General features: G+C 55.7%; 1 protein-coding gene across 2 annotated transcripts; it reads left to right on the top strand.

Moving 5' to 3' along the window:
* The first annotated feature begins 819 nt into the window (after positions 1 to 819).
* TKT (transketolase) lies at positions 820 to 26273 on the top strand. Of its 2 annotated transcripts, XM_069475888.1 has the most exons (15): positions 820 to 1008; positions 10476 to 10593; positions 11435 to 11548; positions 12667 to 12764; positions 13849 to 13872; positions 16383 to 16574; positions 18751 to 18869; positions 20553 to 20746; positions 21467 to 21631; positions 22831 to 22987; positions 23120 to 23250; positions 23920 to 24003; positions 24128 to 24221; positions 24756 to 24878; positions 25471 to 26273. In XM_069475888.1, exons 1-15 carry the CDS (start codon positions 902 to 904, stop codon positions 25644 to 25646), a joined length of 1896 nt encoding a protein of 631 aa, XP_069331989.1. In that variant the 5' UTR covers positions 820 to 901; the 3' UTR covers positions 25647 to 26273. The 2 variants fall into 2 exon arrangements, with proteins under 2 accessions (XP_069331989.1, XP_069331990.1); XM_069475889.1 differs by lacking the exon at positions 13849 to 13872.
* Positions 26274 to 27772: the final 1499 nt, after the last annotated feature.

The following is a 27772-nucleotide window of genomic DNA, read 5'->3' as shown; positions in this document are numbered from 1 at the left end:
TTTATCTCTCTTTTGTCAAATGGAGCTTCCTCCTCTGTAAAATAGGTGTTGTAGACAGTACGGACCTCACTGGGTGGGGTGGGTAGATTCAATGCAACAGTGTCGGTGATGACAGTCCCCTACCCCCATTCTGGGGAGCCTCATCCCTCTGGGGACCTGGTAACAGTGCCCCTGTCCCTACAGACCCAGAAGCAAACCTAATAATTTCTGAAGGGTCTGCCTCTAGCAACTTCTCAGTTAACCCTAGCTGGTTCGTAGTATCATTGCTACTACTATTGTAGTCTCATTTTCATACTCCCCACCTCCTGTACAGGGCTCTAAGGCATTGGGCTCTCTTGGGGCTTCGGCTGTCCCGCTGAGGCAAAGCCTGGCACCCACCAACCCTGTGACCTTGATTGACTTTGTCAAGTCTCGGTTTGCTTATCTCTAAAATGGGATTACCAATGAAGCCTCTCCTTCCAATCCCACCCAAGATTGTGTGGAGGAAGGAGACAGAGCAGTCTGCAAGTCAACAAACTCTGAGCCAGGCCTAGAACCTGGAGTTGTCGTCTGTTGTCATCATTATTATTGTATGCGTGGTTAACAGCGGCAAGGCGGTGCGGCCTGACACCCGCGAGCCTGGCAGCCCTAGCAGCCCAGCAAGGAGGACTCAGCGCGTGGAAACCTCCGGCGCTGGCTGCGGCCCCCGGGCCGGGGGCGGGGCAGGGCGGGGCCTGCGTCCGAGGGGCCCTGGGGTGATCCGGGGCCCCGCCCCGCCCCTGTCCCGCCCCCAAGGGCGGGTCCCGGGGAGTCTTAACGCGCCCCCGCCCGCCACCGGGCCTCGGCCGCCGCCAGTCGCCGCGGGAGCTGCTGCCACCCGTACGTGCCTGCGTCCGTGTCCTCGTCCTCGCCCGGCTGCGCCATGGAGGGCTACCACAAGCCTGATCAGCAGAAGCTGCAGGCCCTGAAGGACACGGCCAACCGCCTGCGCATCAGCTCCATCCAGGCCACCACGGCAGCGGGCTCGGGGTGAGTGCAGGGCGCGGGCAAGGGCGCCCGGCCGCAGCGGGGCTCAGGCAGGGCGGGGAGCCGTTTCCGGAGGCCGCAGTGGCGGGCCCGTCGGCTCCGGGTCGTGCTGCACGGTGCCACCACGAGGGAGGTGGCCGGGGGCGCGGTCAGACGGCGGAGACGTGCGCTTAGCTAGGCCCCCGGCCGCAGGCGCCTTCCGCGGCGCCGCGCACTCTCCGCCCGGCTTCCCAGGCCCGGCCGCGTGGGCCTCTGGCCGGCTCTGCAGCCGCCTGGACTCCGCCTGCCCGCCGCATTGTGGCTCGGGGGATGGGCTCGTGAACGCAAAGCCTGTCTCCGGCCATGCCGGGAAAGCCACCATTATTGCTCTTCCTGAGAACAAGGCCCTTTACCGTGGGCTCTGCACGCGCGGCCCTTACACCTCTCCACAACCCTGTGTGGGCGCCACCGGCAACGCCCGGCCTTCCAGATGGGGAAACTGAGGCTCCAGGTTTCCCAAGTCACTTGCCCGGGATTGCACACAGCGAGAGCTGGGATTTGAGCCCAAGCAGCCCAACTCGTGAGCGCCTGTTTTAACCTCCTATTTTGCAGGAGACTCTGGGCCCGGACTTCTCCCCACCTCAAACTACGCTCCACGCACCCCTATCGTTACTACCCACATTCCTGCCGCCCTTGGGTTGGGTCCAAGTTTGGAGCAGGGGACTGCTGAGAGGGCAGGCGGCGGGGGGGAGGGGGAGGAGTGGAGAGGAAGGTGGCACGTGAATGCAGAAAGAACCCTTGCACCCACTGTAAGCGGGGAATGGGTCTAAGATCTGACCTGAGGGGAGAGGAGGTGGAGGGGAAGGAGACTGGAAAGGCCAAGTGAACAAAGCACCGGGTTCCGGGACCTGAGCCGTAGGGAATGAAGTCCTAGGGCAGGGCCAGGCGCCAGGTGCACGTCCCCGAGGCAGGGGCTAGGGTGCCCATCCCCCAAGATTCTTTCCCAGCCAACCCTTCTGGGAGAAAGGCTATTGTTGATCCCAAGGAGCCTCCTCTGAAAGTGGCGGGTAGCAGGGATGGTGATAATTAGTAAGGGCCACCGTGCATGCTTCTGGAGGTGTCTGGTGGAGTGGTTGGGGTGTCAGCCAGTGAGTTGCTCCAGAGTCTGTTTCCCACTCTGTACGATGGGGACACTAATGGCGCTTACCACACTAGGTGGTTTCAAGAATTCCAGTGCTCCACTGGGAGCCTGGTGTGAAGCCACAGTGCCAGGAATGTGCTGGGTTCATGAAATGGTATTGAATGGGGGGGCGGGTGGTGATTTCCAGAGACCTTCCCAAATAAGCTGTGTGGTTAAAACAAAGACAAGATTCTGGCTTCTGGACAATTTTGTACAGGATATATTACTGAGAAGTTTTTTTTTTTTTTGGTATGCACTCACGCTTTGGAAGAGATTGGACCTTTCTCACAGCCATTTCCGTCCCACCCCACTGCCATGCACACTTGACCTATTATCTCTTCTGGGCTTACATCAGTCCTACCACTTGAGTGGGGTATCCCCTGTCCAGACAGGGACCTGGCTTATACCCAGTGCCCCCTCCCCCAGCCTGGCACACAGTAGGTCTGCACGCTTTGTGTTGCTTGTTCAATACTATTGGGTCTACCTCCCTTGGCCACTTCAGGGGATCTGAGGGTCTCGCTGGAGAGACATAGCAGTTCCCCAACCAAATAGTATTACATATCTGAGCATCTTACAGGGCTAGATAAGACATGCAGATACTTACAGGGTTGATGGGCAGCCAAGTAGGTATCATGTTGTAACACAGCATCCTTACAAGATAGGCTGTGTTACATTCACATGTTATAGATGGGGACACCGAGGCTAGTGTGCTAAGTTACTTGCCCAAGCTGGGAATTCGTGGCCGTTCCCTACTGTCCTGGGCGGCTCACATTATCTGGAATACTTCTTGGACAGGTGAGCAGCACCAGACTGGAGAATGGAGGGAAAGGAGAAGGTCAGGTGCAGCCATGGCAGATAATAGTCAGTTGGAAAGGCACTTGGAGAGAAATGAAGTAACGTTTACAACTGTAGGGGGCTCCAAAATGGTGAAGTGTCAGGTGGATCCGTCGGTCTTTGTTAGGTAAGATCTGATTTCCACCCAGAAAGATACTGTATATGGCCAAGATACTAAATGTGGCCACTGAGAGTTACATCATGTTTACAAATGTAACATAAATGTTACAACATAAACATAAATCTCCCTTAGGGGGGAAACTCACTGAACTCAAAAAGTATCCATTTGCAAAAGAGAAAAAAATGTATAAAATACAGTGATTCCTCTGCGTGTGCCTGCAAAAGATGCACAAAGAAATACTTAGAGAAAACTTGTTTTTCAGAGGAAGTAACATTGCTTAGCAGCCCCTGTCACAAGAGAGATTTTGAAAGATGTGTGCCAATAGTGTATGTGTGGGTGCAAAAAATAATCAAGTAAGACTTGAGACACAGGCAGTGTCCTGGTCCCCTGCTGTTTATTTTGAGGCCTGCTATTCCCTCACTGCGTGGGCAAGTTCCATTGAGAGAAGGCTCAGTCCTGAGGGCCTGGCCCAGGCGGGACTGCAGTCCCAGCTAAAGTGACCATTCTGTCAAGATGTAGTCCCCTGGGATTCTGGAGGGGGGCTCAGGTAAAACAGGACTTTGGTCCAGTCTTTGCTGGCCGCCCATTGAGGCTGGACTCAGGCATTCTATCAGTGAGATACCAGGCTGTTGGTTTCAAGATTGGGTGAAAACCTGATTTCTCGATTGCTTTCCCGTTCCTGGGCACAGGGGCCCTCATCAGGCCCTGGGGAGTAAGGATGCTGGCCTCTGTCAGGGGCACTGGGCCTGGAGGTGGAGGCACAGAGCATTCACAGAGGGCCCTTTGTTGAGGCGGCGCCCACAGTAGCCAGAGCTTCTGTGGGTCATCTCCTTCCATGTGCTGAGGGAACTGTGGCAAGGGTCCCGCTCATCCAAGCTTTTAAAAAATGAACCCGCTACAACCTTGCCAGAAGTGGCATGGACGCTGAGGATAGTGGTAAAGATTTCTCAGTTCTGACTTAGCAGGGCTCGACTGTGTCTTTATCCAAACATTGCCAAGTGTCAGCTGAGGACACTGTCATGTGCTTGATGCAAAGGTGGGGGTGGGGGTTGTGCTTTCAGTAAGTCCCCCAGGGCTTCTGACCCACAGCTTTGGGGAGGGCAACAGCTGGCCAGACCTGGCTGGTGGGCACAAGGTGAGGAATCTAACCCCAACTCTGTTCCTGGTGGCTGTGTCCCTGTCAGAAAGGGCCTCAGTTTCCCCATCTTTAAAGGAGAAATTAATGGCTAGATGGTTTCAAGCTGGGTCTTTTAGGAATGGGGTGGGGGAGTAGAGTGAGCAGGCTCTGGGGTCCCGCCACCTGCTGTTGTTGGTTTTTCATCCTGGTGCTCTATGTGGCCTTGAAGTGGCTGGGATCACATCCCTGCTACCCAGCTCTGGCTCCGGGGATGCTTTGGCTGAGTTCTCATGAGACCCCTTTGGTTCTCTGGGCCTGCTTCTCTTTTGGGGCTTCCTTGGGACCCCTGGTTCCTGCCCCAGCCCGGCCCTTACTGAGGCAAGAGTGAAGCCTGTTGCGATTGCCCCAGCAACAGTGGCATTTCCCAACTCGGTATGAAGACACCCGCTGCCCTGGAGCAACTTAGTTCTTTGCTAGAGTGACCTCTGACCTCAGCAGGGCTGCTGGTCATTTTTTCTAGAAACTGGGAATGAAGTACAGCTCCCTAGTTAGGATCTGGGTGAGACAATCTCCTGGCTTCCTGTGAACTCCAACTGAACTCTGACCTGTGTCTCAGCTTTGACCCCTCAACTTTGCCTATTTAGGCAAACCTGTTATCACCATAGCCTGGTGCCACAAAATCAGGAACTCCCCTGTTGCCACAGATCATAGATATCTGCCCTGGAGACCTGCACAGAGCTGGGTCCTTGGGCAGGTGCTGCTCTTCCTGAGTGGCGGGGCACGGTAGGGCAGGGTGGCATTCAGAGTAGGGTGGACTTGTTGGGAGCTGGGGTGGTTCCACCAGCAGGTGGGTCTCCAGAGGTCAGTTGTCCTTGTGGACTGGATGTAGTCTCTGGACTGCACGGCCAGACCGGGAAGTGTGGGTGCCTGAGAACTTCCTCTACCAGCCTCTCAGCACCTTTTTCCTCCGTTTGAAAGAAAACAAATCTTTTAATAGCTTTAAGGTATACTTTACATATCACATCATTTTAAGTGTACAATTCAGTGATGTTTAATGAACTTACAGTGACTTACAATGGATTTTAGTCAGTTTGCCACATCCAATTTTAGGACATTTCATTACTCCTACAAGATATCTGTCTCCTGCCCATTTGCAGACACTTGCCACTCCCACCCCCAGTCCTAGGGCGTGGGACTTCTCTACTACTTTTCTGTGTCCTTACGTTTACCTCTTGTGGACATTTCTTATAAATGGAATGAATGAAGGCTTTGGGACCTGGCTTCATTCTCTTAGCATCATATTTAGAGAGTTATCATGTTGTAGCATGAATCAGCACTTCATTTCTTTATGGCTGAATATTCCATTGACTGTATCCATGGCGTTTTGTTTATTCACCAGTTTTTCTTTCTTTTTTTTTTTTTTCTTTCTTTTTTTAAAGAGACGGGGTCTCACTGTGCTCAGGTTGGTGTCGAACCCCTGAGCTGCAGCGATCCTCCCGCCTCAGCCTCCCAGAAAGCTAGGATTATGGGCGTGAGCCACCGCACCTGGCCCATTCTCCAGTTTTTCTTAGTATTTTGCTCTTGTCCTAGCTCTGTTGTTGTCAGGCTGTGTGACCTTTGGCAAGTCACCACCCTTCTGTGGACCTTAGTGGTCCCATCCTCAAAATGAGAAGGAAGTTAGACTTAATATAAGTATATATTATACTTTATTTGTATTCATTATACTTTATTCAGTCAGGTTCTGTATTTATCTCTATTTTATAGAGGAATCTGAGGCTCAGAGGTCACAGTCAGGTTACATCATGTATTCATTTGTGCACTCAGTTTGTGCCTGGCGATGTTCAGGGCTGAGAGCACAACAGTGAAAGGGCTCAAAGCCTCTGTCTTCGTGGAGCTTGCATTGCGGTAGGACAGCGAGGAAACAATCACATCATGTCTGGTGGTGGCGAGTGTGAATGAGGGGAAGAAGAGCTATTTTAGACAGTAGTCAGGGAGGGCTTCTCAGAGGAGGTGACATGGGGCAGAGATCTGAAGAAACAATCTGAGGTCTGGAGTCAGAGGTTCTTTCCAGGCAGGAGCCAGCTCGAATAGTTCAGGGAACAGGAAGAACAAGAACTGCCTCTGGTGTTCCCTTCCACCCTGGCATCCTGGGATTCTCTCCTGAGTATTTTTTTTTTTTTTTTAAGAAATGTGTGCATACACTTGCATTTCACAGTCAAATGTGATTGTTAGAGTGAAAATAAAGTTGATTCCATTAAAAAAAAAAAAAAAGAAAGAAATGTGTGCATAAAGAAAATAAATAATGTACCTATGTCATAAATAATGAACCTGTTCTATAGCTACTACCAGACTTAATAACTAGGGCATTATATAGTACTTTCAAAACTCTTGTGTGGTCCTCTGTCCTCATCTTCCCTTCCCCCCAAAAAACTATATTCCAATTTTTTGTTGTTGTTGTTGGCATGCCATCATTTCCCTTATAATATATACAAATAACATTTGTACGTATTCATAAATAATATGGTCGTTGCACAGATCCTTCTGCACTGTGCCTTTTTCTGTGCTGTATTTGTGGGATGATAGTGGATCCGTGAGGAGCAGCTTGGTCATTCCCACTGTTCTGTAGTATGGCATTGTGTGACTACATGGTGATTAGTCTATTGACAGGCACATGGGTGGCTTTCACGTCTTGCCTCTGTGTTTCTTACGGTGTGCATAGAACACATGTGTTGGCTAAGTTTTTAGTTTTGGTTTTTTTTAAGAACTATCTTTTGGCTTTGGTTCTTTTTATTGTATGTTTGCTTCCTATTTCATAAATTTCTGTTCTTTATAACCTTTCCTTTTTTTTTGAAACAGAGTCTCACTCTGTTGCCTGGACTAGAGTGCCGTGGCGTCAGCCTAGCTCACAGCAACCTCAAACTCCTGGGCTCAAGCGATCCTCCTGCCTCAGCCTCCCAGGATTACAGGCTAGGATTACAGGGCTAGCATTATAGGCAGGAGCCACCATGCCCAGCTTTTCCTTTTTTTTTTTTTCCCCCTTTTCTTTCTTTTTTGGACTATACCTTGATTGCAGCCATCTTCTTTCTACTGTCTTTGAGCTCACTGCGTTTTTTTAAATTTTTTAAGTTGTATCTTAGATTTTCATTTTTGTGTTTTTTACTTTCTTTGGGTACTTATTCCTTCTCTGTAACAGTTTTTCCTTATTTCTTTTGTAGTTTTTAAGCACAGGAGTTGCCTTGGGAGGCTGTCTTAAGTGCCTGGCCTCCATGGTTTTCATTCCTTGAACCTTTGCTACTCCTGGCGGATCAGGCCCATCCTGTGCGTGGTGGGAGAAGGGCCATTTTGTGAACGGAAGCTGACATCTCTCATCTCTTGAGGGGGCCCAGCCAGAGGGCGAGGGAGCTTCTCTGGCCTTTTCCTGCATGGAAACCTGTGAGCAGGTGGAGTGAGTGCCAAAGGGACGAGAGAGACCCTCCTGGCCAGGGGACATCTGGAAGAATGTGTGTTCTTCGAGACGGGGAGGTGCTCTGAGAAACTTGGCTTGGGCCCACCTCTAAGCTCGCCACGCCATCTTCCCAGGCTGAACTAGTTGGGACTGTAAGTGGACTGTTGAGGCCAAGGCAGGGTTTCTGAACAAGTCTGCTTATAACCCCCATTATCACAGTCAGTGCTAATTAGTAGTGTGGTGAGTACCCAGTACCCCCACCACCCCACCCCTCACCCCGTCTCTCACCAGTTTTCCTCCACAGGTGTGTCATACACAGCACCACAGGGTGGGGCCTCCACCTGCAGTTGTCCTGCCCAGGCAGGCTGGAATTGCAGGGAAAGCTCAGGCCTGAGGCCACAGACGTACACTTTTGGCCCCAAAGGCCCTCTAGTAGATTCAGCTGGAAAACGTGCCTTATAGGTTGCAGATCCCCATCTCTTCTCAGTCCCTGACAATTTCCGACCTCTCGCCTGCCTGTGGCCAGTGGGGGCGGGGGCGGGGATGGGGGTGGGGGTCATGGTCCCAGCCTGCAGGTGAGGGGTTAGAGGCACTGAGGTTTGGTAAGTGGTCCCTCGGTGGCTGGTGGTGGCTGGTGGTGACCTGGGCACCTTGCCTGCCTTATCTCACTGGGTCTCCCAGACACTCCTACACAAAGTGGAGAAGCTGAGCCCTAGGGAGTTGAAGCCCCGCTCCAGTCACACAGCTCAAGTGGCATTGCCTACATCCCCAACCTGGGACGCTTTGCAGAGGGAGAGCTCTGAAAGCTCTGGGAGGAGTGGGGAGGTCACCTGGCTCCTAAGCACCCCTTATTTTGTGTGTTGTGGGTGTGAAGACAGTGCCAGCAGTTGGCTGGATGTGGCTTTGGAGGGGATGAAATACTGCAGGTTTACCTCTCAAGGGCCTGGCAAGAAAGACTTAAAATCAACCGCTGTTCCTACTTTCGAACTCGTGGTGTCATTTCGTGGTTGCCTTTCTCCTCCCTCCTCATCCGTTGTCTGGGCCTGGGCATGCCTCCAGTACGTGCAGAGAGTGCTGTGCCACTCTGCTTTTCCTGGCGGTCAAGTGGGAATGTCGCCCTGGGGTCTCAAGGTGGGGGAGGCGGTGGAGCCCTGCACCTGCCGTCCTCCTTTCCGCTCAGGACACTTTGGCCCGGTATCCACCCACATTCTTCTCCCACCAAGGCTTCCTCATAACGGGCCATGACTTTTGAAACAGGGTTCCTGGGGAACGGGGCTGCCCCTGGAGCTGGGGAGGGTGAGAGGTCAGCCTGGCCGGTGTTGATTGGGGTGTCCTCTGGCTGAAGTTGGCACCTGGAGCAAGGGATTAGGGTCCCTGCCAGGCAGGAAAGGGTTTCTCTTTACATGTCCTCACCTCCCTCTTTCAGGTGTAGTGTCTTTTCCCCATGACCAGGAGTTCGTAGACATGGTTAAGTATGATTGTGTGCGGGGAAGTGGGCACTAAACCAGCATGGACAGCTCTCCGGATTTCTCTACTAATGTGTCTGCACCGAGAGTGACTCACCCTTAACCCGCTGGGGGCTCCGACCGGACGGGAGGAGGGAGGCTGGCGTGAACTCCAGATGTTGCATGTGCCCTTGGCTTTGGCGTCGGGCATGTTTCAGTGTGAAGGACCTCAGAGAGCAGCGTGAGAGGGCTGAGCTGAGCTGCATGTGGGGGGAGCTGGGAGGATGTGACCTGAGGCTGACATCTTAACAAAACTGTGTGGACCCCGCGGTGTCAGAGCTGACCAGGACTTGCCGTGTTTCCCAGCAGGAAGCCCAACCTCTAGCCCCATCTGGGGCAGGGGCTGGATTAATCCAGTGGGTCCTAGAAGACCTGAACAAGGCTCATGTGTAAGGTGTAATCCTTGTACTCTGTTAGCCATTCAGTGACTAAAGTAAGAACCTAATAAAGGTGGGGGAACCCCTTGTCCCTACCACTACAGGGCTGGAAGGGCATGTTCTTGCTTTTTTCCACCTCCCCCCAAGCCCTTGTCCAAAAGCAGGAGTTTTTATTTCCACATGATCGTAGCCTTCATAGAAGATGAGACTGTGTTTTGCTTTTAAAATTCTGCACAAAAGCCTACTTCCAAGCTGTTACACCAGGTCTCAAAATACACATTTATAAAGCTGTCAGTAGTCCAGTGATGTGATTAGAAAGCCCAAAGCCCCATTTTTAAGGCTACCAAACTTATGTCGAGGCTTCTGAGAGGTTTGTGGTGACTCTGTGAGCCTCAGTCCCTCACCCCTGCACCTTGGCCTCAGAGGACCAGTACCACTGGGGCTGGGAGGGCAGGGTGACCCCCAAAATGGGCAGCGTCCTGGGATGTGGCTCGCTGGTCGGTCATAGGGGTATCATTGCTCCTTGGCTACTGAGTCCTTAGACTCTTGCTAAGAGCCACGGGGTCGGAACAGGGCTCCCCCTACACTAGCCGGCCCCCAGCCGTGGGCAGGCCTTCGGCTGGGTCTTCTGTGCTGGTCTCTCCTGGGCCCCTCCTTCCTTCTTACTCTAGCCCAGCCCTGGGATTATTCAGTCACCATGACTCTGGGGGTCTGGGCTGGTGCCCCGGGAAGGTGTGACAGCCCCTGGCACCCACTAGCTGGCCCATTCCCCAAGCTGCTAGCAGTGGCCTCCTGAGCCCATGTACCCCCTCCCAGGTAGTAGGAGCACATGGCTCCCTGACAAGCCAGGCTGTGTGACTAGCTTGGGTCCAGGCCACCATGCATGTGTGCATCTTCTCTCCTGGGCCACAGCCACCCCACGTCATGCTGCAGCGCCGCGGAGATCATGGCTGTCCTCTTTTTCCACACCATGCGCTATAAGTCCCAGGATCCCCGGAACCCTCACAATGACCGCTTCGTGCTCTCGAAGGTAAGAGCCCTGATGCCCACTGCTGTTCACCCTCTGCCTGGGGCTGGAGTCCTTGGGCCCTGGAATGGTAGGCCCTCCTCTCGCAGGAGACCTGCCCGCAGTCCAAGCCCAGCCGTGGCCCACCCTCCCAGGGGCCTAGCCCTGGCCCCTCCCTCTGTCTTGCTCTGGGCTAGCCCAGCTAGTTAAGGAATATAGGACTGAATTAATGGGTTGCTCTTCCGTGGGGTATTAACAAGGCCTTAACCCGCAGGAATGGGTAGGGGACGATGGAAACGATCTGTCGGGTGTTGACAGGCAGGACTGGAATGTAGGTCAGGGTTATAGTGTGTGGCCTTCTGCCCACGGCTCTGTGTTTTGCCAGCACCCCTGAGGCCATGGCCTGCTCCCCGCAGGAGTGGTCTTGCACGGCAGCAGGGTTTTGGATGGGGTCTCCTTGCTCCACCCTCCCAGTCACAAAGCCCTTGAATCCACCTGTACCCGGGCCTGCCTCAGCGGCCTCTGGTCTCTTGGGGCAGGCTTTAGAGCTTAGAAGTCTGCCTGTCCAAGTCCAGTGATTTGGGCAGCCGGCTGCCTGCTGGGGTTTTGGCTTCATCCAGCCTCACAGCTGTGTCCCCTGCACCTGTCTTAGTGCCTGCCCAGCCTTGGCTGTGGGAACTCTGGGCTGTGAACCAAGAGGCTGGTGAGGGATGAAAGGGAGAAGTGGCTGTCATTTGCTTCCTCCTCTGAAATGGATACCCCAGCTGGCCGGCTCAGCTGGGTCCTGGGGTTCAGTGTGCGGTGGAAACAGCCCAGAATACATCAGCTCCCCGTCTGACCCGCCCCTGCCGTCCACCTCCCGCAGGGCCACGCAGCTCCCATCCTGTACTCGGTCTGGGCTGAAGCTGGCTTCCTCCCAGAGGCAGAGCTGCTGAACCTGAGGAAGATCAGCTCCGACTTGGACGGGCACCCTGTCCCGGTAAGCGCGCCCGGGCCCCTGCCTGCCCCGCTCCCCAGCCGTGTGGGAAAGGGCAGGGCTGCCCACTGAGACGCTGACGGTATTGAGAGGGAGAGGAGGGCGTCGAGGGAAGGAAGGAAAGAACGAGGTGTTTTGGGGATACCCTGTATTCACCCCAAGCTGCTGCTGAAGGGCAAGGCCTTTTCTTTTTTTTTTTTTTTTTTTTTTTTTTTTTGAGACAGAGTCTCCCTCTCCCTCAGAGTGTCATGGCGTCAGCCTAGCTCACAGCAACCTCAAACTCCTGGGCTCAAGTGATCCTCGTGGCTCAGCCTCCCGAGTAGCTGGGACTACAGGCGTGTACCACCATGCCTGGCTAATTTTTTATATATTTTTTTTTAGTTGTCCAGCTAATTTCTTTCTTTCTTTCTTTCTTTCTTTTTTTTTTTTTTTTTTTTTTTGTAGTAGAGACAGGGTCTCGCTCTTGCTCAGGCTGGTCTGGAACTGCTGAGCTCAAAGGATCCGCCTGCCTCGGCCTCCCAGAGAGCTAGGATTACAGGCGTGAGCCACCGCGCCCAGCCCGGGCAAGGCCTTTTGAATCCCCAGGCAAGGGTGCCCTGGTTGGCCTCAGGGAGGCCTCCCTTCCCCGGCGGGCTGCCCTGGCTAAATAGATACAGCACAGAGGGCCACTGAGAGTCGACGAGGGAGTGGCCACAGGACACTGGTGACACCCCAGGGAAGCGACCTAGTTTGCTCCTTGGGGTGTCAGCTGGCATCTCTGCAGGTGTTTGGATTTCATGGGTTACCACAAGAGCTGTCACCATGGTCTCGGTATCCACTAGGGCCAGCATTTTATGTCAATTTTGTCATGAATTCTTCCTGACCACTTTCTGACCTGTGTGATGTGGGAACTGAGTCTCAGAGAGGTTCATTTCCCAGCCTGAGGCCACACAGCACTCTAGGGGGCAGGGCTGGGATTTGAACCCACACCTACGGTTACTTGAATGGAGTCACACCCTAGGTGGAGGCAGCCCTGGGGCAGGGCCTTCTGGGTGGGCGTGTGGCAGCCCTGGCTCCAGAGGCTGGCGAGGCCAGGATCCCTCCTGTCCCCTGTGATTAACTGTGGCCCTCTGTTCTGACAGAAACAAGCTTTCACAGACGTGGCCACTGGCTCCCTGGGCCAGGGACTTGGAGCCGCCTGTGGGATGGCCTACACCGGCAAATACTTCGACAAAGCCAGGTAACATCCTTTCTCCTCACTCCCACCCTCGGCAGTTTTGGGAGGGGTCCTCGGTGGCCCAGCCTTGCCCCCAGGTGCCTGGACCATGGAGGTCTCAGAAGGACCCTCCATCCCCTGTCCGACTAGGCACCAGAGCCCAAACTTGGGCCATTTGCTTTCGTCTTGGGAAAACGGGAGTCGTATGTCCTGGAGGGCTCTGGGGTACCCGTGAGCCACCCGCTATCATATCAGCAGGGAAGAAGCGAACATTTGAGAGATTGAAGTGCAGAGGGTGTGTGAGCAGCCTGACCGTGGGCCCCCCGAGGTTAGGCTGCAGGGGGCACCCTCCCTATGCAGGCCCTTCCCCGGGGCTGGCTCTCCAGCAGGCCTCACAGCCCTTTCCAGGGCCCCGCAGGCCAGTGTCACCTGACAGCACAGCTCTGGCTTTCAGTCCCGGCCCAGCTTTGGGACAGGCTCAGCTACACCCAGAAGTGATTCACCGTGAAGAGAGGAGGTCACAATGAATGGGATGTATTTTTAAGAGCATTCTATTTGGCATAGAACCAGAGATGTGAGTTAATTATTCCCTACAGTTGCTTGAAATAATTCCCTATGAAGGGTCATTTCCCGACCCCAGCATAATGGAACAAGTCAGCGTGGGGAGGAGCTGGGTTCCCTGGGGCCAGGGCTGGCTGAGGTCTAGGCCCTCAGACTGTACCTGCGGGACGGGGTCAGGGCATGGAGGCATCAATCAGGGCAGGCAGGCTCCCGGAGGCAGCCCTGACAGCAGATCAGGCTCCAGGCACCGTTCCTCCCTGCCCTCTCATCTGTTTGAAAAATACAGATGGTGTTACAAAGAAACAAACATTTTCCTTGTTCTTAATACACTACCTGCCCTGATTTAAATCTAACAATACATTGTATTTCCTCCATGTTATCATGAAAAAAAAAATTTGTAATCCTAGTGTACAAATAACTTTATATTCTGCTTTTTTTCCTTTTTCTTTTTTGGAGACAGAGTCTCTGTCTGGGCTAGAGTGCCGTGGTGTTAGCCTAGCTCACAGCAATCTCAAACTCCTGGGCTCAAGCAATCCTCCTGCCTCAGCTTCCCGAATAGCTGGGACTACAGGCACACACCACGCCTGGCTAATTTTGCTATTTTTAGTAGAGACGGGGTCTCACCCTTGCTCAGGCTGGTCTCGAACTCCTGACCTCAAGTGATCCTCCTGCCTTGGCCTCCCAGAGTGCTAGGATTATAGGTATGAGCCACCGTGCCTGGCCTATATTCTGCTTTTTTAAAAACTTAAGCTTTCTTTCATGAGCATTTTCTCATGACATTAACTGAGAGCTAGTTGTAATGATCGGATAATGTTCTGTTTCATGGATTATGCTGTATCCCATTTTGCCAGTCCTCTGTTGTTGGACACCTAAGGTGGTTTTCCAATAGCTCTGCAACAAACACTGACCTTCTATTTAGGGTCCTCTCTCTTCTTGTTAGTTCATGACTGTGGACATTTGTAGCCCCCATCCCTAAATCTAACAGCTCAGGCAATACAAAGTGTCAAGGTTAGCCCCAGCTGCTTTTTTATTATTTTGAGACAGAGTCTCACTCTTTTTCATCACAGCTCACTGCAACACCCAACTCCTGGGCTAAAGCCATCCTCCTGCCTCAGCCTCCCAAGTAGCTGGGACTACCATGCCTGGCTAATTTTTTCTATTTTTTGATAGAGACGGGGTCTCGCCCTTGCTCAGGCTGATCTCAAACTCCCGAGCTCAAGCAATCCTCCTGCCTCAGCCTCCCAGAGTGCTAGGATTACAGGCGTGAGCCACCACGTCTGGCCTAGCCCCGGCTTCTGTAGTCCCCCCCTTTCCTGCCCACAGGAACCCTTCCATAACATCTCCTCAGGACCTCAGAATGCCCTCTCGGCCTGAGCCTATTGGCCTCACAGGGCCAGCCTTATCCCTGGCCTCAGCGCAAAGCTATGCGGTGACTCCACTGTTAGCCCCAGCCTGACTTCTGCAGAAGTGGGTGTGGGCTGGGGCGGCAGCCAGTCTGCTTCCCTGGGACCCCTTCCTGGGGAAGTCCAGGTTCCCTCTGGGCCTCTCCGACTCAGCCCTGTCAGGATAGTCCCTTTTGGGAGCTACTGTGCCAGACTAGAGCCCCCCAGGGTCTCTGGGCCCCTTCACACCCTGCAGGAGAGAGAGGAGACGAACCTGGGACAGAACCCAGTTTCAGAAACGCCTGGGTCCAGTAGGGCCTCTGCGAAGTGTGAGCACTGAGGCCTTGTCCTTGGGACCAGTGGCCTGGCCCGGTGGAGGCCCATAGGAGGGTGCAGGGAGCCCGCCCTGTCGGTGGCCTGAGGAAGTGCTGAGTCATGCTGACAGCTCGTGCTGTCTGTCCCATCCTCTTCCTCCTGCTCCCCCTGCCTCCGCCCTGCAGCAGGGAGACCCGGAAGCCTGGACAGCTGAGCCTCAGGCCGGTCCAGGGCCTTTTTCTGCAGCAGCAGGACGGCAGCAGTGTCCCCTCTGAGCCTGTCCAGGCACCGGCCTCCTTTCCTGGGACCACACAGCTGGGTCCGGGGCAGGGCAAAGAGGGTTCCCCTGGTCCTGCCGCCCCTCACCCGGTGTGCGTGCCTCACAGCGGGGAGCGCACGTCTAGGCTGCGGCCAGGCTGTTTGAATCCTGGCTCAGCTCCTTCCTGACAGCACGGCCTTCAGACAAGTCCCTTCACCATTCTGAGCCTGTTTCCTTTTTTGCATGTTTTGGGAGTAACAGCTGAACATACCTTGAGTGGGGTGTCCCCTGTAGGGGTAGAGGGGGTCAGGTGCTGCTACTCTTTCTAGGCCCCTTGCTGCCACCCCTCTGCCACCTCTGTCTCCTCACATCTCCCAGGGCTGGGGTCAGAGTCCTGGCCTGGCCTCCCTGCCCCCAGCCTCAGCCCCTCACTCACCCCGCCTCGGCTGGGGCAGGTTCTGTTCGCTGGGCGATTTATCCTGAGTTCAGGGCTCCTTTCACCATATCTCACTGCCTTGTTGAGGGGAGGGGAAGGCCCCTAGGGTAGAAAAAGGGCCAGGCCCGGCTTGTCATAGGGACAAGAACCAGGCTTGGAGCCTTGGGGAAAGCCCCTCCTGTGAGTCACCCAGTCAGTCCTCCAGGGCCCCGGGTAGCGCCCATCCTCCACCTGCATGAGGCGGGACACAGCCTCCCGCCCAGCGCCTCCCACACAGGCTTCCCCTCCCGCCAGCCCACCGGGGTCCCCGGGGCGCCTCCTGGTTCATGTGAGGGTCTGGCCCCTGCAGCAGGTGGCTCAGCCCCTCCTGCCCAGTGTGAGCAGTGTGCCCCTCACCCCCCAGCCTCACATTCCTCTGGGTCCTACTGGCCAGATCCCTGTTCTTAGACCTCTTGTTTCCTAACAGTCAGTACTTCTGGGGCTCCCAACAGCTTCCCTCACGGCCGTTTCCTCATGGGGTGTGGGTTTGGCGTGGGCAGCGAGGGACCCACTGATGCTCGTGCCCCTTCCCTGTAAACGCCATCTATTCTGCATGCCCGAGTGGCTGCTCCTTCCCCTGGAAAGCAGGCTCCAGGGGGTGGGGTGGGGCTGGGAGCCTGGCCGGCCTCTGACCCGCCCTCTGCCTGCAGCTACCGCGTCTACTGCATGCTGGGCGACGGGGAGCTGTCGGAAGGCTCCGTGTGGGAGGCCATGGCCTTCGCCAGCATCTATAAGCTGGACAACCTCGTCGCCATCCTCGACATCAACCGCCTGGGCCAGAGCGACCCGGCCCCGCTGCAGCATCAGCTGGATGTCTACCAGAAGCGCTGCGAGGCCTTTGGGTGCGTATGGGCTGCGGCGTGAGAGACCCTTTGCACTGCAGGAGCTGAAGCTGGGAAGTCAGGCCCCACGTAAACGTCTCCCTTCCTTAGCACTTTGACTCACAATTCCAAACTTTGGGCATTTGGACTTAGTGGCTCAGGCCACCACCTAGATTTGTGGGCTGAGGCCCAGTTTTGGTTGTGCGCTTTTTTGTAGGTTTTTTTTTTTTTGAGATAGAGTATCATTCTGTCACCCAGGCTAGAGTGCAGTGGTGTCATCATAGCTCACTGCAATCTCAAAGTCCTGGGCTCAAGTGATCCTCCTGCCTTGGCTTCCCAAGTAGCTGGAGCTATAGGTGCCCGCACCTGGCTAATTTTTCTATTTTTTTTTTTCACATAGCCTCGCTTTGTTCTTGGGAGGAGGGTGCACAGGTGTGGCTGGGGCTGACTGGGTGAAGCTAAGGACATGTGGCTATCCACAGCTACATCAGCTGAGGTTTGCACAGCGGTTTGGTGGCCACCTCCTGTGCTCAGCCCCAGCCAGCCTGGGGTGGAGGAACAGGCTCCTAGTGAAATGAGAGAGGGTTTCCAGACTTCCTCCGTGGGCCTTGAATGACTGTGAATTTAGAGTCAGTTGTCACAGAGCAGGGAGGCTGATCTGTGTGGGTGTCAGCCAGAGGGGCCCTCACATCGATGTCTCTGTCCCCAGCCCCAGTGGGGGCTCTGCCCTGGCTGAGGGGGCTGTGGAGTGGGGGACTCTGGGCAGGGAGGGGAGTGGGCTGGGCTGTGCAGGGCTTCGGGACCTCAAGTCAGGCCTCCGAGGCTGCCCTCTGTAAATGAACTCGTGCCTGCGATGACACTGAACTGGCAGGGAAACTGGGGTTGCCTTGCGGTAGCGCAGCAGACTCAGGGCTGTGTGTCCTGATGACAGACCTTGTAAAGGGAGAGGAGGGAGGGAGGAAATATTCTCTCTGTTGGACAGATGAGTAAACTGAGCCACACGGTGCCTCAAGGGCTTCCCCAGGGCCACATCAGTCTGGTGACTTGGAGTATAACCCTGATAGCAGCCGCCCCGGGACCTGTGTCCATACCCTTGGGGCTCTGAAGCAAGGTTCCTTAAGTCCTGGCTCTGTCAGAGTTTCTTTGTGACTTTGGGCAAGTTACTCCACTTTCAGTGTCTCAGTTTACTTGTCAGTGAAATGGGGTTGTGAGGCTTAAATGGGTTAATACATATCGTGCGCTCCACACAGTGTCTGCACAGAGTGAGCACTTGGTACATGTTAGCTGCTATTTTTATTACCATATTAGGCCAGAAAGAGTCCCAAAAAAGGATTGCTTTTAAAGAGAAAAGTTGCCCTGCCCCAGTTCTTTTTTTTTTTTTTTTTTTTTTTTTTTTTTTTTGTTGAGACAGAGTCTCACTTTGTTGCCCAGGCTAGAGTGAGTGCCGTGGCGTCAGCTTAGCTCACAGCAACCTCAGACTCCTCGGCTTAAGCGATCCTACTGCCTCAGCCTCACGAGTAGCTGGGACTACAGGCATGCGCCACTATGCCCGGCTAATTTTTTCTATATAGATTTTTAGTTGTCCATATAATGTCTTTCTATTTTTAGTAGAGACGGGGTCTCGCTCTTGCTCAGGCTGGTCTCGAACTCCTGACCTCGAGCGATCCACCCGCCTCGGCCTCCCAGAGTGCTAGGATTACAGGCGTGAGCCACCGCGCCCGGCCTGCCCCAGTTCTTTTATAACATGTTTGACGGCGTGGTTCATTGTATAAAAGTTGCCAGTGCCACATCCAGCATCTATGGGGTGATCAAATGTGCTCCCCAGATAAAAATTGGGCCAAAAAAATTCATCAAGAATCTAATAGCAGACACATTCCAAACCCATGCGTTGTCCCCAAAGCAGCTTTCAGTAGGAAATGAACAGATCAAGAATGAAAGAAACAATAAATGAACTAAGCTTTGAATTACTTAGGGAAGAGGAGGAAAGTCTGTTCAAAGGCAAACAAAAGGAAGCAAAATAATGTGAAAAAGAAAAGAAAAAAAGCCCAAATTGGAAACTGGAACATTTTAGGCTTTCGGGCCCCTCCAGGTCCCCTCCAGTTCAGGTCGCAGCCAGGGGGTGGGGCGTGGGCTGACGCCCAGATGCCACGCCAGACCTTTCCCTGGGAGGCCCCTCACGCTGCCCCTCTGTCTCCAGCTGGCACGCCATCATCGTGGACGGCCACAGTGTGGAGGAGCTGTGCAAGGCCTTCGGCCAGGCCAAGCACCAGCCGACAGCCATCATTGCCAAGACCTTCAAGGGCCGAGGGATTACGGGTCTGTATGCAAGAACCTCCCTCCCCACCTCCACTCTGGGGCTGGGCTGATGTGGGGGTAGGGTGCTGCGTAGCTCTGAGCCCCTTGCGTCTGGGGAAGCGCCAATCCTTGGGGTGCACCGGGCTCCAGGGAAGAGGAGCAGATGTTGTGCTCTCTGAGGTGACTCAGTCGTCCATGTGGCTGAGGCAGGATTTGAACTCAGATCGGTCTGGCCTCTGCTGAGGGGATGTACAGGTAGGAGAAGAGAGAAGGGACTTGTGGCCAGCCTGTGGGTAAGATGAAAGATGCAGAGTGAGACAGCCCCCTACACCCCTGCCCTGGCTGGCACTTGGCAATGAGTCCTTGTCGGCTCCAGCCGTCTGCCCCGAGTTGAAGGGCTGACAGAGCCCTGGCAGAACCTGGGAAGACCTGGCTTCTCCCCTAGGGGTGAGTGCGGTACTCCTCAAACAACAGAACGGCACAAGAGGCCCGTGTGGCTGGGAACCTTGGAAGGTTTGGAAGGAGGCTCCTGCACCGTGCCTGAGAGTAACAGAGGCACAATCACCCCCAGCACCCAGGTGTGGGCTCCATGCCCCTGGACCTGGGATGGCCCTCACCCATTTTATTTTATTTTTATTTTTTGGAGACATGGTCTCCCTCTTTTGCCCAGGCTAGAGTGCAGTGGCTTCATCATAGCTCACTGCAACCTCAAACTCCTGGGCTCAAACCATCTTCCTGCCTCAACCTCCCGAGTAGTTGGGACTATAGGTGTGCACCACCACACCTGGCTAATGCTCATTTCAAAGATGGGAAAATGGGGCTGGAAGTGGTTGGGGACTTGCCCAGGGACAGAGCGACTCTGTGGCACTAGGGGCCTTGGGCATGCATCTCTGCCAAATGCCTCTGGCTGCCCACCTGCCTGCCCCGGGGTCATGGCTCCCGTGGATGCATGAAGGAGACCCGGATGCATGAAGGAGACCCGGATACATGCAGACACTCTGAGAGGTGGTGCGGCAGTGCTAGGAGCCTTTTGGGAGCGGGTGGACATCCAGGAGAAGACTCTGGGACATTGTCATGGCCTCAGTGCTGGTGCCCGGCATGGACCCTTCAGGAGTTAACTATCGGCAGAATCTGGAAACTTCACAGCTTCTAGGGGGCCCCTGGTGGTCTGTGGGGCTGCTGGGTGCTGCTGGGAGAGTGTCTTTGGTTCTGTCCAGGCTACAGTGACATCTGAGGTGACCTTAGGGGAGAAAGATATAAGCCTTGCTGGTCCCCACACAGGCAGGTGCCATGGGGTGGGCCTGCCTGGTTGCATATAGACCCCACTCTGCTGCTCACAGACACATCAGGTGACCCTGGCAGAACCCACTCTATTCTGGGCCTCAACTTCCCCTTCTGAGGGCCAGAGTCCCTCCCAACCCAGTCAGCAAAGCGAGTCTGTGATTTCTACAGTAGACCCTTCTCTGTGCAGCCCTTCAGGAGGAGGCGGGCAGGGGCCCCTGGCGGAGGGGATGGGGCAGCATTCCAGAAACACATCCGCCCCACGCCCTCCCTCCCCTTCCCACACTGTGGGACCCAGAGGGCCAGGCAGCACTCACTGAGTGGCAGGCTCGTGGGGGTCCTGCTCATCGCACACCTCCATTCCTGGCCACCAGGGAGCACCCATCTTACATATCTGTCCGTCCTACTGTGCTGTGCCTGCAGGAGTGGAAGATAAGGAGTCCTGGCATGGGAAGCCCCTCCCCAAAAACATGGCTGAACAGACCATCCAGGAAATCTACAGCCAGATCCAGAGCAAAAAGAAGATCCTGGCGACACCCCCTCTGGAGGATGCCCCCTCGGTGGACATCACCAACATCCGCATGCCCAGCCCGCCAAGCTACAAAGTGGGGGACAAGGTACAGCATGGGGCCTTGCCTTTCTGGACTGGCTGGGAGTGGGGCAGTCGTAGTTCTCTGGCTTCCCAAGGTCTGGGCCAAGATGTGCCCTCGGAGGACTGGGGAGGGGAGGGGTGGAATTAGTTTAGGGTGAGGGGGAACTCTGAGATGTTCCTGTCCGTTCCTCATGGGGACAGCCAGCTCTGGAATTATTTACCTGCAGAGGCTCAGAGAAGTCGAGGGACTTGCCCATAGTCACACAGCAAGCTACTGGCAGGACCGGCTCAAAGCCCAGGACTCCCCTTGGCCTGAACTCAGGCCTGGCAAAGGCTAGGCGGGGCTGTCCCCCTTCTGGGCTCTCCCCAGAGTGAACCCATTCATGCAGCCTGCATTAGACTTTGACTCCCAGCCCTCTGTACTCCTGCACAAAGTGGGGCAAGTCACAGACCTGTCACAGTGGGTGTGGAAGTTGGGGTTGTTAGGATGTCTTTTGTAGCTCGTATCTGTCACAGCTTGGCTGGGGGCTGGGGCTCCAGGGGCTCCGAGGATACTCCCCGTTGACACTGGCGGCCTTACAGCAGTTAAACGTTTCCACAGGATCCTGTGTTGCTGGGCTTCTCTTTCTGCCCCTCTTTTATCCTTTTCTGAAAGCTGCGGCCCCAGAGGCAGGCGGGGCTCCAGGCCTCAGCTGTGTACGTGCCCTTGGCAGGATTCAGCGCCCTCCCGCTCTCTCCCCTGCAGATAGCCACCCGCAAGGCCTACGGGCAGGCCCTGGCCAAGCTGGGGCATGGGAGTGACCGCATCGTTGCCCTGGACGGGGACACCAAGAATTCCACTTTCTCGGAGATCTTCAAAAAGGAGCACCCAGACCGCTTCATCGAGTGCTACATCGCCGAGCAGAACATGGTGGGTGCCCGGGTGGGCTGACAGGCACGGGGCCAGCCACGGCTGCAGGGCCTGGGTCTGAGGGATGTGAGGGCAAAGCTGAAGCCCTCTCGCTCTTTGGGCAGCTATGTTGCAGCGCCCGGTGCCTGCTGTGGGCCAGGGAGACCACAAGAACAGCCAGGACCCAGCATTAGCCCTTGACCTTGAATAGTCAGTTATGTCCCAGTGCAAACGTACTGGATGAGTGTGCAAATAGGGGAGCTGATCGAGGCTGCAGGTGTACACAGGAGGACCTGCGTGGTGGTGAATGGGATCTTTTGCGGGGGGTAAAAGGCTTCCAGGAGGAGGGTGGGCACAGGCAGGCGGCTGAACCACGATGGGTTTAGCAGCCAAGATCTGCTGAGCCCCTGTTACACACACGCTCCAGGACCCTGACACACACACGCACACACACAGGAGCAGCCCCTTGTCAGGGGCTAAGGTTGTGAAAGAAGGAAAGATGTTTTGTCCTGTTTTTTAAAATAATCCCTTCCTTGTGGCCCAGAAACCCAGGCTGACTTGCAGGCCCCTAGGGACAGGGAGCTTCCTCCCTCTGGAGGCCACTGACATCTCCAAAGTTCTTCCTCCATCTGAACCTAAGGTTGTCTCTGTGGTTTGCAGAGAGCCTAGACTACACTGGCAGGGCACAGGCGCTGGGGAGGGAGGGCTCTTGTCAGCTGGCAGATTTCGGAGCCATGGGGGAGGCAGCTGGTTTGGAACTGGACTGCACTCGGTCCTTCTGCGTGAGGGATTTGGAGCCCGAAGCCTCAGCAGGCATGAGGCTGCTGCCCTCAGACCCAGGGGCAGGGGTGGAGGACTGGTCTCCACGGAGGCCTTGGCTGGCAATGGGCATGGGAGGGGTGTTCAGCAAGGGTGGGCAGTGTATGCACAGCTCTAGCCTGTGAAAGGGTTTGCTTGTTGCTAGGAAAAAAAGTGTTCCAAAGGAAAACAATTTAAGAAAACTTTTAAAATGATTATTTCAAGTTGGAGGGGTTTGTGATCAGAAACAGACTGCAGAGTCTGGGGGGGGCGCAGACATCCCTTGCCTGGGAGAGGAGCATTAACAGACGCTGGGATTACAGAACGCTCCATCCCTCGAGAGTGGCCTTGACAGCACCCTAGGCCCCCTGGCCACCCTCTGCTCGCCTCTTCCGGGCTGACCCCACCCCGCCTTCCCCCAGGTGAGCATTGCTGTGGGCTGTGCCACACGCAACAGGACAGTGCCTTTCTGTAGCACTTTCGCAGCCTTCTTCACACGGGCCTTCGACCAGATCCGCATGGCGGCCATCTCCGAGAGCAACATCAACCTCTGCGGCTCCCACTGCGGCGTGTCCATCGGTGAGTTTGGCCGGGATGTTGACCCCTGAAACAACCCCTGGCTTTTGCACCGGGAGGTCTGGGAGGGGGTTGGGCCAGGATTCCAGTCCATGGACGGGGATCTTGTCTCAGCCTATCCTTTCCCTCACTCAGGGGAAGATGGGCCCTCGCAGATGGCCCTGGAAGATCTGGCCATGTTTCGGTCAGTCCCCATGTCAACTGTCTTCTACCCAAGTGATGGGGTTGCGACGGAGAAGGCAGTGGAACTGGCAGCCAACACGAAGGTTGGTCCCATGGCTATTCTCGAGCTGGCAGCTGGCTCTTCCCGAGAGGACAGACAAGGAGGCCAGAGCTGGTCGCTCACTGCCCCAGAGGGGTGTTTGCTGGCCTTGTCCTGCCGTTTGTGTAGCTCGTAGAAGACAGACCAGGGAAAACAAAACACACACACCCCCTTACTGCCACACGCTGGACAATGCCAGTTGATCGCCACACTCTTTCCCCACAAGAACCCTGGCAGCCTCGCGGCCAGTCTGGCAGTGGACGCCAATCTACCCTTCCTGAGCCGGGTTCTCCAGGACAGGGAAAACTGAGCGGAGCCACGTGGTCCAGATCAAGAGCTGGGCTGCCGTAGACCGAGTGCCTGGGTGGTCCTGTTTCTCTGCACAGGGTGCTCTGCAGGCCCGTCTACCCGGCAGGAAGTTGCTTTTAGTCTGGGGCTGCACATGGGCGGCAGGTCCCAGGAGGAGCACATAGGGAGGTTCAGGCTGCGGAGGGCAAGCCGGACGTTTTTCCCCGGGCGTAGCCAAGATGCAGTGACTGGCAGAGACCCTGTGGGGATGGCGGTGTGGCAGAGGCTTGCCCGTGGGAAGGGATGGCCTCTCCAGAACGACTCCACCCTCTGAGGCTGGATGTGCTGCGCCCCGTATTTCTCAGTTTATCTATCCGGGTCCCAGGGCATCTGCTTCATCCGGACCAGCCGCCCGGAAAACGCCATCATCTACAACAGCAATGAGGATTTCCAGGTCGGACAAGCCAAGGTCAGTGCAGTTCATGCCCCAGCAAGACCCCACAGCAAGCCTGAGCCCTCCCTGCGTCGACTCCAGCGACTGGGGCCCACCCCACTCCCAGGCCCTGAGCCTCACTGGCCCCGTCTCCCCCCAGGTGGTCCTGAAGAGCAAGGATGACCAGGTGACCGTGATTGGGGCTGGGGTGACCCTGCACGAAGCCTTGGCTGCTGCCGACCTACTGAAGAAAGGTGAGGAGAAAGGGTCTTGAAATGGTATCAATTAAGCACCGACTGCATACCAGGTCTTGGGGTTAAGAAGAATTTCATCTGATGAAATGATAATAGCAATGAAAGCCACCTTTAGAGAACTTGCTCTGGCATGATGCTGCCAGGCTTGGCTTTGTCCTTTGAGAAGGTCATTCCACTGGGTCCTCACCTGACCTTCTGACACCCTCCTGCCTGCGGCTCTGGCTCCCCCATCAGCTCTCGCCTTATCTCAGATCAGACACCTGGAGTCTCTCTTCTGGCTCCCTCTGTATCTTCAGAGATGCCGTGGGAGGATGAGCGAAGGACGCTCAGGGCCCACACGTTCCGCTCCGTGTTCTGGACAGTCTGCAGGCCACAGGGCAGGCGGGGCAGTCAGGGCAGGGGGGTGGCAAGCACGAGCCAAGGGGACAAGTGGTTCTCCCCGGGACACCCCCACCAGGCCCCCACCCGGGGCCATCGAAGGCCACAGTGCCCAGCCCTCCCCCTCAGCCGCATTCGTGTCCTCTGCCCTCACAGAGAAGATCAACATCCGTGTGCTGGACCCCTTCACCATCAAGCCCCTGGACAGGAAACTCATTCTTGACAGTGCCCGTGCCACCAAGGGCAGGATCCTCACCGTGGAGGACCACTATTATGAAGGTAATGGGGCCTGGGGCACGTGGGGCAGGGGCAGGGGCCAGCGAGCCCAGGGGCTGGACATAGCTCCTTCATCTGAGCCCCAGGAGGGCAGCTGTGGCCTGGAGACCCAGTGAACTCACAGGTGCTGGCGGGGCTCTGTGTGAGGGTTCTGACCCCTGAAGTAGTTTAAGATTAAAGCTATTGTGCAGAATTGAACTTGGAAAACAGCACTCAATTTCTGTCCTTGTGAGTCCTTCACAAAGCAGCCTCCGCAAGTAACAACACCCCCTCCTCCTTTGAGGCCCCCTGGGAAGAGATGGGCTTAGACTGTGGGGTCAAATGTAGATGTTAGTCTGTGGATGGTGGCTGCCCAGAGAATGCTCTTTAAAAAAACACAATTAGAGGCAGCATTGGGGCTTATAAAAACAATCAGCACTGATTGATTAGTGATGTCTGCTCTGCCTAGGGAAGTAGAGAGGGTGGTACACGTGCCACCTTTGTTTGCTGTCCTTGGCTGAAGGGGTAAAGTCAGACTGGCAGAGGGCCAGGGCCCACCCACTCACTGCTCATCCCAAGGCCTCCCCTTCTGACTCACCTCCTTTCCTTTGTCCAGGTGGCATAGGGGAGGCAGTGTCCACTGCTGTCGTGGGCGAGCCTGGCGTCACTGTCACCCGCCTAGCTGTCAGCCAGGTACCGAGAAGCGGGAAGCCAGCTGAGCTGCTGAAGATGTTTGGTATTGACAAGGACGCCATTGCACAAGCTGTGAGGGGCCTCGTCACCAAGGCCTAGGGAGGGTGTGACGCGTGGGGAGGGGTTCTGCACATTCCTAAGAGATTCTGGTAACGGTGCTCAAAGATGTACTGAGAGGAGTGGTAAATATATGTTTTGAGAAAAATGAATCGGCCCTGCAGTGTTTTTTTCTATGATGTGGTGCAGCCAGCGCTGGCTCTGGGGAGGGAGGGAGTCCTAGGGAGGCTGCACTCTTGGCTCTGGGCCAGGACCTGCGTGCCCCAAGGCACCTTGGAATCACCTCCCCTGGGCCTCGCATCTGCCCTCAGCCACCAGAACTGCTTCTGTCCCTGGAGCACCACCAGGTGACACTGGACTGCAACCTGCCTCGTAGCCTGCAACCTGCCTCCTAGCCGAGAGGCTGAAGCATAAATTTCTCACCCTGTCCCCAGCCAGCCTGGCCCTGAGGAGAGGCTGGGGAGTTCCCTCACAGTCTGATGCTGTCCAGGACTGCTCCGGGCCACCCACCCCACCCAAGGCCCCACAGGCTTGCAGTCAGAGACTCCTGGGATGGGGACATTTATTCGCTCATTGCCTCCCCTCCTCCCCATACCTTCTTAGTCATCTCAGAGAAACAGGGGAGCCCCCATCCTGGGGAAGCGGGGGACCCTCGGGTTGGCATCAGAGCTGTGGGTGGTAGGAGGAATGGGAGGGTCCAGCTCCCAGCTAGCACCATAGACCGGAGGGCCTCAATCCCAAGTATGTGGAACTGTCCCCCCCAACTTGTTAAGGATCCTGGGCCTTGTCGCTGGGGCCTGGGACTCTGCGCTTGATAGCTGGCCCAGGAGCTTCTGGTGTCACAGCCAAAGTTGTGCAGGCCCAGGCTCCAGCCCCTCCGTGCTCTGTGGCTCCCAAGCGAGTTCCCTCACTCTGGTGACCACAGCCTGCTTCTCCCCCGCTGCTCAGGCTCAGCTGGGCTCAGCCCCGCTGGTGAGGCCAACGGCACAGAACCTTGTGCTGGTGGGGGATGGGGCTGGGCACCCCTGGCCACTGGCTGGGGTGGAGGGGGTCCCCAAGGAATCCTCAGAGCCCTTGAGGATGAGACACATTTTTAGACATGTCTACTCTGCCTGACAATTGGGACAGAACAAACCTATCAAACTGGGCCAGGTTTGGCTCTGCCAGGCTGAGAGCAGGGCTTGGGTAACACGATTGGATCTCAGGGAAGTGGCCTGGGCTGAGGCGGTCTGTCCTCACCGCTGGGCCAGCTCTTCTCAGCCTGCTAGCACCAGTGGAGGCCAGCTTAGCACTAGAAGGCTGCGTTGGGGTGGGCAGCCAGGGCAGGCACCCGGAGGCTGTGGGTGCCAGGCACTGTAGGAAGTCGCTGTGGTGAGGGGAGGCAAGCTGGCAAGGCCTCTCCCTGCCTGGGGCCGGTGAAGGGGGACGGGAAGTGGATGGCTCTCAACCAGGAATTCTGGGTCCTCGCACCACTGTAATGCTGTTTTGGGTAGAGTGCCATGGCATCATCACTGCAACTTCAAACTCCTGGGCTCAAGTGATCCTCCTGCCTCAGCCTAAAGGCAGGTGCCACCACACACAGCTGATTTTTCTTTTTTTTGAGACAGGGTCTCACTGTGTTGCTCAGGCTACAGTGCAGGCGAGAGCCACTGCGCCCAGCCTCATGCCTTTTCTTTTAGTCAAATAAGGACATCACACCGGTCTGCAGGCAGCAGCCTCTGGAGGGGTGGGGTGGCCACCTGGTGGCCGCCCTTGGCACTGCAAAGCCTCTAACTGAGCACCCTGCAAGCTCGTGCTTTGCATGTACATGTTTTATTTCATCTTCACCACGATAGTATTATCCCCGTTCAGATGAGGTAACACCGAGGCTCAGGAAAGACACCACGTGACACCCAGGGCAGCATGTAGGGGCAGAGCTGGGGTTGGAGCCCTGGTCTCTGACTCCAGAGATCCCAGCCTCTGCACCCTCCTGCCCCTGGGGTCCCCCAAAGGAGGAGTTGTAGCCCCCTGAAGAATTGCCTCGGGTCCTGCAGGATAATGGGAGCCGCCTGGAGCTCAGCTCTTGTGCATCTCCAGAGCCTACGGGCACATGCAGAGAAGTTTCTAGAGGCAAATGGTGAGACAAGGGCACCCAAGCCATGGGCACGTGCCCAGCCCTGCAGGCTGGC

Source organism: Eulemur rufifrons, chromosome 7 (genome assembly GCF_041146395.1).
Source record: "Eulemur rufifrons isolate Redbay chromosome 7, OSU_ERuf_1, whole genome shotgun sequence".
Taxonomy (NCBI): domain Eukaryota; kingdom Metazoa; phylum Chordata; class Mammalia; order Primates; family Lemuridae; genus Eulemur; species Eulemur rufifrons.
Note: the sequence above shows the minus strand (reverse complement) of the source record. Positions and strands in the feature narration are given on the sequence as shown.